Consider the following 10,279-nt stretch of genomic DNA (forward strand, 5'->3'; position numbering starts at 1 on the left):
GGTGAGAATCTTTGTCTTCTTGATGTTGAGGTTCAATCCATATGGAAGACCGCAGTCCTTGACCTTCTGCAGCAAGCACTTCAGGTCCTCTTCAGTTTCAGCAAGCAAGGTTGTGTAATCTGCATAACTCAGGTTGTTGATGATTATTCCACCAATCCTGATGCCACATTCCTCATCGTACAGCCCAGCATCTTGGATGATCTGTTCTGCATACAGATTGAAAAGGTATGGAGACAAATATGGAAGACTGCTACCTGACAAACTGCCTGAAAGAAATCCATATTTATTTCCATTCTTAAGAAAGGTGATCCAATAAAATGTGGTAATTATTGGACACTATCATTAACATCATATATAAGCGAAATATTGCTGAGGATCATAAAAAAATGGCTAGAACAGTACATTGACAAGGAACTGACTGAGGTTCAAGCTGATTTTAGAAGAGGCTGCGGCAGCATACATATCACTGCTGAGTTAGTCTTGGCTGAAAGCAAGAGAATACCAGAAGAATGTCTATTTATCCCTTATTGACTTTGCAAAGACATTTGTATGGGTTATAACAAATTATGGCTAACATTGAGGATAATGGGAATCCTAGATCACTTAATTATGCTCCTGCGAAACCTAGACCAAGAAGCTGTTGTACAAATAAAGCAAGGGAACATTATAAGGTTTAAAATCAAGACAGATGTGCCTCAGGGTTAAATCCTTTTTCCATACCTATTCAGTCTGTATTGAGCAGATCATTTGAGAAACAAGACATTATGAAGAAGAATGAGGCATCAGGATTGGAGGATGTCTCATCAGCAACTTGGGTTATACAGATAACACACCATGCTTGCTGAAACTGAGGAGGACTTGAAATAGTTGCTCCAGAAAATCAAACACTACAACCTTCAGTCTAGGTTCTATCTCAATATTAAGACAAAAATCCTCACCACTAAATGATAGACTGTGTCATGATAGATGGAGAAAAGACTGAAATTGCCAACAGTTTCTTTTTACTTGGATTTGCAGTCAACATCCTTGATACCAGCAGGGAAGAATCAGAACACGTATTGCATGGGGAATGTCTGCTGTCATGGACCTTTATAAAATACTAAGAAGCAATGATACCATTTTAAAGGTGTGCCTGATTGAGGCTATGGTCTTTTCAGTCACTTGCTATGCATCTGAAAACTGGACAGTGAATAAAGATGACGGGAAAAGAATTGATGTCTTATGAGTTGTAGTGTTGGAGAAGAATACTGAGTATCCCATGGGCTGCAAAAAGAATGAACAAATACAGATATCTCTTAGAGAAAAGTGCAGCCAAAGAGCACCTTGGAGACAAGGATGGGAAAGCATCGTTTTCAAATACTTTGAGCATGTTGTTAGGAGCTGCTCTTACTTGTAAAGGGACATCATGCGTGGAAAGGTGAAGGGTCTGCAAAGGAGAGGAATACTCTTTTTTCAGATGGATTGATGCATTGCTGCAGTGGGCTATGTCAGAGATGGTTAAGATGCCACAAACTAGGACAGGGTTCAGATTTGTTCACAGTGTCACTATGAGTTGTACTCGACAGCACTGAACAGTAGCAATGAGTGAGTGAACCTCTATTGTCAGAAAAAGAGAGCAGATATTGAATGAGACAGCATTTAATATTGCGATCACAATGCTACTTGAAAAATAATCTCAGAAGCAGGAGTAATGAAGCAGCAAACTTTTAATATGCCAGTATGTAAGTGGCAAGAAGCTGCACTGCAATCCCAAAGACATGCAGTTCGAGGCCACCAGTTGCTCCTTGGGAGAAGGATGAACAATTTCCTCCCATGCAGTTAATTGCCTCTGAAAACCTGCTGGAGGATCAGCTATGGGTTGGTTCTGACTCGATGGTACACAACAGTGACAACAATGTAAGAAAACAGGTGATGTGGGTTTCCCTTATCTGTCTCCCCAGCTTGGAGATACAGAAAATAGGATGTGAAGAATTTTTTTACAGCATTTTCTCTTGTCCATGTCCTCTGGTCAGTACTTAAGCCTTGGACAAATTGATCAGGTCTTACCAATATTATGAAGGTAGTTGGTGACATCTGTATGTTGTGGGAAATTCACTGTTCTGATTGGGGATATAGCATGATTGATGCTGTCATTATCATTTAACTTTTGAAGGAAACTTTCTGGAGTAGAAAGGAAAAAGCAATTAAAAAGGAAACTTGGCTTGTGGAGATAAATTGCAGAACGGAAAAGGCAATGCGAAAAGGGGGTTAGTTGTAAATTGCTGGGGGCAAGCAGAAAAGACACACAAAAAGACTTAAAGAAGAATTTAGAGGAATTTTAGTTTCATCAGAACTCTAACAATATACCACTGAGTTAAGGGAAAGACTTTTTTGGCTTAAGCTTTTATAGAGTGTTAGTCTTTCATTCAGCACAGGGCGCTACAAAAGATTGTTAATTTTCAGTGCTGTAGAGTCAGACTTGATGTATAGCTCCTCTGGTTGGTTTTCAGAATCAGTAAATTGCATGAGAGGAGATTGCCCACCTTCTTCTGTGGATTTGAATGTGTGCCTTTGTTGGCAGCAGGTCTTCACGACTAGGCTACCAGAGCCCCCTACTTTTGTATCCACTAGTTGAAAAGGAAAGTCTTTTTGCCTGAGACATTATAAAATATTAGTGCCACATTATTATAAGTTATTGTAAAAGGTTAATTTTCTGTAATCTTATTTGTTGGTTACATGTCCCCCTCTAATTAATTTATGGGCTTCCAATTCTTGTAAAGCTGGGCAGCAACTCTCTGGCTGCTTCCCCCTGAAAAGGGGTCTGTGAGAAATCTGATAGACTGTTGTTCTAAGAGATAGGAATAGGTGGAGGATTTGCAAGGTTAAACTTCAGTGTGTCATTTTGGATCACCTACTTGATGTCCTTCTCATTTGGAACAACAGTAGTGCAGACTTCATTTCACATTGGAGTTGCCCTAAATAGGGCAAAAAAGTCTTCTTTAGTTGCTTTTAAGTAGAGATGAAAAAGGTAAAAGTAAATGGACTTTCAAGAACCCTGATTGTAAAATCATGTTACTATTTTGTTACATGACATCAAGTTTGTTTCTTTTTTTGTTCAGCTGGTTTCCCGATGGGCTATGCAGCAGCTCCTGCCTATTCTCCTAACATGTACCCTGGAGCAAATCCTACCTTCCAAGCAGGTATGCTGGCTGGTTTGTAATAGCTGACAAAAATAAGTATTGATAGCTGTGGGAGAAAATGTATAGATGCATTTTGAAAGCCTTGTTATATAGAATTAGGATTTAGGGTTGATTGGTTTCTGGATTTATAAAATTAGCCTTCTTAATAAGTACAAGAGGGCTTCATTCTCATTGCACAAAAACTTCTAGATTTTTGTATTTCTTTTTTTTATTTTGAAAATCTTTATTCAAAGTTATTATAAAAATGAAATATATTATTCTTCTAAATGTATACTGCCAGTAAAATGACATTTAAATTAAGAATGTATAAACATGTTATGAAACATAGATATTTTCTTATAGGTGAATCATTAACTCAAATCTCTGGAAATTTAAATGCTTATCTGCTGTGTCTCTAATGAATAGGCTTTTTCTTACTATTGCATGTAGCAGCTTCTGTAGAATATCCTTCTGCTTGTGTGGGATCTCTATGCATCTGTGTTTATGTATGTGCTTTAGTTGTTTGGAGAGTGTACGGTTGGATGGGACAGAGCACGGGGATTTCCCACACCACAATCACTGTTTTTGTTTTGGGAAACTTTCCAGATCTTTTGCTCCATATCACTCAACAGAAAAAAGCAGCTCAGTTTGGATGTCAGGTATTTTCTTTTCAGATGCAGTTGGTCAAATGATAAATGGTGAAGAATAAGACTCTTCACAGGTCCTGAGATTTATTGATGGTGCAGTCACTGCCAATGTCCCACTCCATCCTTTGGAAGAGGTAAATCATGGCACTCTCCAGAAAGTAATCTGCTCAGGATGGCCAACTAGGACAGCTTTCGGCTGGTGTCACTCTAATTGCCTGAAAGTTTGATGTAAGGACAAACACGTTGATGAGTTTGAGGCACAGCAGTGTGTAGTCATGTTCCCAAATGACAGCTGGAATCAGCAGGAGTTTTCCGTAGCTATCCAGTAATAATGCTTTTAGCAGTAAAAGGAAGTTGGGCTTTTTTTCCACTGTCATTGGTTATTTAACCCAGAAAAAGGTAAAAATGCAAATAAAAAAGGCAGTTTGTTCTAAAGAAGCAATTGCAAACTTTCTGTAGAAATCCCACTCTTTAGTGTATTTGATCGAATCATCAGGGCCAGTGTTCTGGTTCAAGTCCTGAAGCTGCCACTACCTCAGGTATGCCTCACAGAGCAAACAAAAGATGCACAGTTTTCCATGGATATTTATTTTAGTATTGAAAGGAATATGTCTGTAGGCCTGGGCTTTGCATAAAATTGCATTAATTAAGATGATAACAGGATCATACTCGATATATTTGTCTACAGTACAGCTCCTTGGCTTCTTCATTGCACTCGATGCACCTGTACTGGCAGGAGGCTGATGCTGTGGGAGGAGTGGCAGCTGCCCCCTTGACTCCCCATTTCCCCAGCTGAGGACCACTCCTCCCGCCAGTGCCCATAGTCCACTGATTTTTATATTTCTGATGAACATCATCTGTACTATGAACCTTCATTCTTACCACAAAGTGCCAACAACTATAAGGTGCTGCTGAATTGGTTCTGACTCATAGTAACCCTGTGAACAATTGATCAAAACTCTGCCCAGTTCTTTATCTCTGTGCTCAAGCACACACAGTGAGTTGCACTCACTTTGTCAGAAGACCATCTTATTGTAGGTCTTCCTCTGCTTTGTTGACCTTGTGCTTTTCCCAGTATGATATCCTTCCTAAGGATGAACCTCTCTTGGTTACATACCCAAAGTGTGTGAGATAAAGTCTCAAAGGAGTACTCTGGCTTCACTTCTTCCAAGCCAGACTTGCTTTTTTTCTGCCTTTGCATGATATGTTTAGCACTCTGCCAGCACCACAATTCTAAGGCATCACTTTCTCCTAGATTTCCCCTTATCTATTTATTGTCCAACTTCAGCTCTGAAAGAATTGGCAGAAAACAAGGCCTCAGGAATTGACAGCATACTGGCTGATGTATTTCAGCAAACAGACTCTGCCTGGATATGCTCACCAAGTTGTGCCAAGAAATCTGGAGGACAACCACCTGGCCAACTGACTGGAAGAGATCTACATTTCTTTCCATTCTGAAGAAAGATGACCTGACAGAGTGCGGAAATTATCAAACAGTATCATTAATAGCCATCTAACATTAGCTACAATATCCCTAGTACCACCACTTCTTCTAAAGCCAGCCTGCACTTCTGGCATTTCTCTGTTGATGTGCTGTTCCAGTCGTTTTTGTATAATCTTGAGGAGAATCTTGCTTGCATGTGAAATCAATGAAATTGTTCTATAGTTTCCACACTCTGTTGGGTCACCTTTCTTTGGAATTGGAAACAAATATAGATCTCTTCCAGTCAGTTAATTGTAGCTAGTGTTAGATGGATCTTGGCTGAAAGTAGGGAGTACCAGAGGAATGTGTATCTGTTTCATTGACCATGAAATGACATTTGTCTGTAGATCACAACAAACTGGGGCTGACTCTGAGAAGAATCGGAATTCCAGAACACTTGATTGTGCTTATACGAAACCTGTACTTGGACCACAAGACAGTTGTCAGAACAGTGCAAGGAAACACTGCTTGGTTCAAAATTGGGAAGGGTGTACGACAGAGATGTGTCCTATCTCCAAACCTTTCAGCTATATGCAGAACATATTATCTGGGAGGCTGGGCTGTATGAGGAGAAGTGTGGCATCAGGATTGGTAAAACCCTGTTTGCTGAAACTGAGGAGGACCTGAAGGTCAAGGACTGCAGCCTACAATATGGATGGAGGCTCAATGTCAAGAAGACAAAGATTCTCACCACTGGACCAACTGGCAGCATCAGGATGGATGGTGAAGAGATTGAGATTGTACACAGCTTTAGTTTGCTTGGCTCCACAGTCAACACTCTTGGCACCAGTAGCCAGGAAATTAAAAGGCGCATTGCCATGGGAAAGTCTGCTGTTAGGGACCTCTCCAAAGTACTGAAGAGCAATGGTATCACTCTTGAGACTAAGGTGCACCTGATACAGGCCATGGTCTTTGCAGTCACTTGCTATGCATCAGAGAGCTGGACAATAACTAGGGAGGATAGAAGGAAAATTGATGCCTTTGAGCTGTGGTGCTGGAGAAGAGTATTGAATATACCATGGACTGCTAAGAAACTACCAGGTTCATCCTGGAGAGGATTAAACCAGGCTGCTTCTAGGAGGTAAGGATTCTGAAGCTTCATCTGACATACTTTGTACATGTTGCAAGGAGGGCTCAGTCCTTAGAGAAGGATATCGTGCTTGGGAGGGTAGAGGGACAGCTCAGGAGAGGAAGCCCCTCTATGAGGTGGATTAATTCAGTGACTGGGGTAATGGGGGGAGGTGTGTCAGAGACAGTGAGACTGGCACAGCATGGTTTAGGGCTGTTTAGGGTCGCTGTGAGTCAAAAGCAACTCAGCGGCACATAACAACAGTAACATCATTAATACCACATGCAAGCAAGATTCTGCTGCAAATTATCCCAAAAAAACCCGACTGGAACAGCACATCAACAGAGAACTGCCTGAAATGCAGGGTGGGTTTAGGAGAGGCTGTGGTATATTATAGGGATATTATAGTTAATGTTAGATAGATCTTGGCTGAAAGCAGGGAGTTTCAGAGGAAAGTCTATCTATGTTTCATTTGACCATGAAAAGGCATTTGATTATGTAGATCACAACAAACTGAGGCTGACTCTGAGAAGAATGGGAACCCCAGAACACTTGATGGTACTTATGCGAAACCTATACTTGGATCACAAAGTAGTCGTCAGAACAGTGCAAAAAAACACTGCATGGTTCAAAATTGGGAACCAGGGTTATATCCTATCTCCAAACCATTTCAGTCTATATGCAGAACAGATTATCTGGGTGGCTGGGCTCTATGAGGGGAAATGTGGCATCAGGATGGGAGGAAGACTCATCAACAAAAATCTGCATGATGCCGATGACACAACCCTGCTTGGTGATTGCTGAAACTGAGGAGGACCTGAAGCACTTACTGCTAAAGGTCAAGGTTTGCAGCCTTCAATATGAATTGAAGCTCAGCATCAAGAAAACAAAGATTCTCATCACTGGGACAATTGTCAGCATCGTGATAGATGGTAGAGATTGAGATTGTTAACAGCTTAGTTTGATTGGCTCCACAATCAACACTGTTGGTACCAGCAGACAGGAAATTAAAAGACTAATTGCATTGGGGAAAGTGTGCTGTCAGAGACCTCTCCAAAGTACTGAAGAGCAACAGTGTCAGTATGGAGACTAAGGTACACCTGATCCAGTCCATGGTCTTTGTAATTACTTGCTATGCATCAGAAAGTTGAACAGTGACTAGGGATGATAGAAGGAGAATTGATGCCTTTGAGTTGTGGTGCTGGAGAAGATTATTGAATATACCATGAATGGCTAGGAGAACAAACAGGTTTGTCTTAGAGAGGGTGAGACCAGGCTGCTCCTTGGAGTCAAGGATTCTGAAGCTTTGTCTAACATACTTTTGACATGTTGCAAGGAGGGATGTCATTCTTGGGAGGGTGGTAGGAAAGCACAGGAGAGGAAGACCCTCTATGAGATGGATTGATTTAGTGACTGGGGTAATGGGGGTAGAAGTGTCAGAGACAATAAGATTGGCACAGGATATAGTACATAGGGTCACTGTGAGTCATAGGTGACTCAACAGCAACTTCAGCACATCCATACCAAGCAATTAAAAATACTGTGGTTTGGGTCAGGTGCAGCTTCGTATTATTTTTCCCTTTTCTTTATTTAAGCAAAAGTTACACATTAGTTTTTCATTCAGTCATTTCTAGATATTTTGTTTTATAACGTTAATTACAGTTGATTAAAATGCCTAGTGAGTTCCTCATTATAAATTGACTTTGCCAACATTCAACTTTAGTAGTTTTTACTCCCCTCTCCCACCCATCCAGTCTCTATTAACTACCCAGGATTGATTCTGTGTAAATCTTATCTTTAGCTTTTTTAATAGTAGTTTTATACCATAATTATCCTTTTATTACTGAGGTCATTCAGCATAGTTTGTTCTGGATTCATTCATACTGTGTAGTATTTTATGATTTCATGATAGTGTTTAGTGATGCACTGGTTGGATATAAATCGTTTCTTCAGCCAGTTGTCCATTAATGAGCACTTGGATTGCTCCTGCCTTTTGCTGTTGTCAGTAATGGTATATGTATGTTAGTGTGGTAGCTCATGCATCTTTGGTATATATGTCGTGTAGTTAGTTTGCTGGATCAATTGATACCTCTTTTGCTAGCAGTCTAAAGAAGTAGCAAGCTACTTTCAACATTGGTTGCACTATTTTTCATTCCTACCAGAAATTTTTCTACTCCTTTACCAGCATTGGCTTTTTGCTGTGCTATTGAATGTTAATATTTAAGTTGCAGATCTCTCGTACTTTGGACATATTGTCAGGAGAAGCCAGTCCTGGAAAATAGGCAGTTATGGTGCTCGAAAAAGTTGAGGATCAGCAGAAGAGAGGAAGATCATCAACAAGATGCATGGTGACTACAGCAATTGGAGTGAGTGTGACAGACCGTGAGACTGGTGCAGGACAGGGCAAGGCTTCAGTAGGGCACTGTAAGTCATAGTCAACTTGATGGCACCTGGCAACAATAGCTAATAATCATTTATTTCTTCTTGTATGTTTTCTGCTCATCTTGTAATTGGGTATTTATCTGTCCTTTTCTTGTTGAGGTATTAGAGTTTTCTGTACTCTTAAAGATGTAAGGATGAGTCCCTTGTCAGATGGATCATTGCAAGATACTTTTTTCCTCAATCTGTGGTTTCTCTTTTTACTCTTTTGGAGGAGTCTTTTTGATGTATATAAGAATTTCATTTTTAGGAGATCCTGGTTATCTAGTTTTATTTGTTCTATATTTTCAGTTTGTTAGTTTGTTAACGTTACAGATTAAGCCTATGAAGTTTGCGCCAGTGTTTTCTTTGATAATCCTTTTAGTTTCAGGTTTTACACATAAGGTCTTGAACTGTCTTGAGTAAGATATACCCTCTACACCTCATTTTCCTCAAATTGGTACTCAGTTTTGCCAGCAACATTTACTAATGAGGCTGTATTTTCCCTATTTAATGGATTTCACCTCTTTGTCAAAGATCAGGTGTCCACAGGTCAGTAAATCTTTGTGGAGTTTCTCAGTCCTTTCTCATTGGTCTATGCATCTCTTGCTGTTCCAGTACACCATGCTGTTTTGATTTCTGTGGCTGTGTGCTAGGTTTTGAAACAGGAAGTAGAAGTGGTCCCACTTTATTGACTGCAGTATCCCTTTGCTTATCAGTGATCTCTTTCCTTTCCACATAAAGTTAGTGATTTCCTCACATCTTTGAAAAATGATGTCGGGATTGGGATCAAGTTTGCATTGTATCTCTAGGGTTGCTTTGGATATATTGCCTTTTACATAATAATAAAACTTCCAGTCTGTGAGCATGGTTTGGTTTTCCACTAATGTAGGTCTCTAGGTTTCTTGTATTACCATTTTATCATTTTCATTATAGATGTCGCATGTATCTCTGGTGGCTTATTGTTACTAGATGCTATTGAGTTGAATTTGGCCCATTGCAACCTAATAAACAATCTTAAAAACCATTTCTGGTTAGATATATTTTTTAGTATTTTATCTTTTGTGTGACTATTACAATTGGCATTGCTCTCTCTCGTTGCCATCCAGCCAGAACTACTCATAGCTGACCCTCCATTGGGTTTTGAGAAAGGTTTAAATCACATGGTTTATAGGGTTTTTCAAAGACCTGTTACTTCACAAGACCTTCTTCTTAGTCTTTCTTAATCTAGAAGCTCCACTGAAACCTGTCTGGTGTCACAGTCTCCAGCAGCAAGCTGACAGACAATTGCTACATTCATATAAGAGCAAACTATGAATAAGCAAGCAGATACAGACACAAATTATAAGTAAGCAGCACCATGCAACTCATTCCCTCCCACTCCTTACCCAGTACAGTAAACTGGTAGATAAATGCTGTGGCCCTAGTTGTTGTTGTTGTTGTTGTTATGTGCCGTCGAGTCGCCTGCTACTCATAGCGACCCTATGTACAACAGCCCTAAACT

General features: G+C 40.1%; 1 protein-coding gene and 1 pseudogene across 1 annotated transcript in view; one reads left to right on the plus strand and one right to left on the minus strand.

Annotated features, from left to right (window-relative positions):
- FAM168B (family with sequence similarity 168, member B) overlaps positions 1-10,279 on the plus strand; it is a 34,349-nt gene that overhangs the window by 15,664 nt on the left and 8,406 nt on the right. The window contains exon 2 of the mRNA XM_006903357.1: positions 3,099-3,179. Within this exon, the coding sequence (XP_006903419.1) occupies positions 3,099-3,179 (81 nt within the window). The remainder of the gene's footprint in view (positions 1-3,098; positions 3,180-10,279) is intronic.
- On the minus strand, positions 3,874-4,627 carry LOC102858220 (annotated as a pseudogene).

The sequence above is a fragment of the Elephantulus edwardii genome, unplaced genomic scaffold (genome assembly GCF_000299155.1).
Source record: "Elephantulus edwardii isolate Elephantulus edwardi_28Jun2011 unplaced genomic scaffold, EleEdw1.0 scaffold00584, whole genome shotgun sequence".
In the NCBI taxonomy this organism is placed as follows: Eukaryota; Metazoa; Chordata; class Mammalia; order Macroscelidea; family Macroscelididae; genus Elephantulus; species Elephantulus edwardii.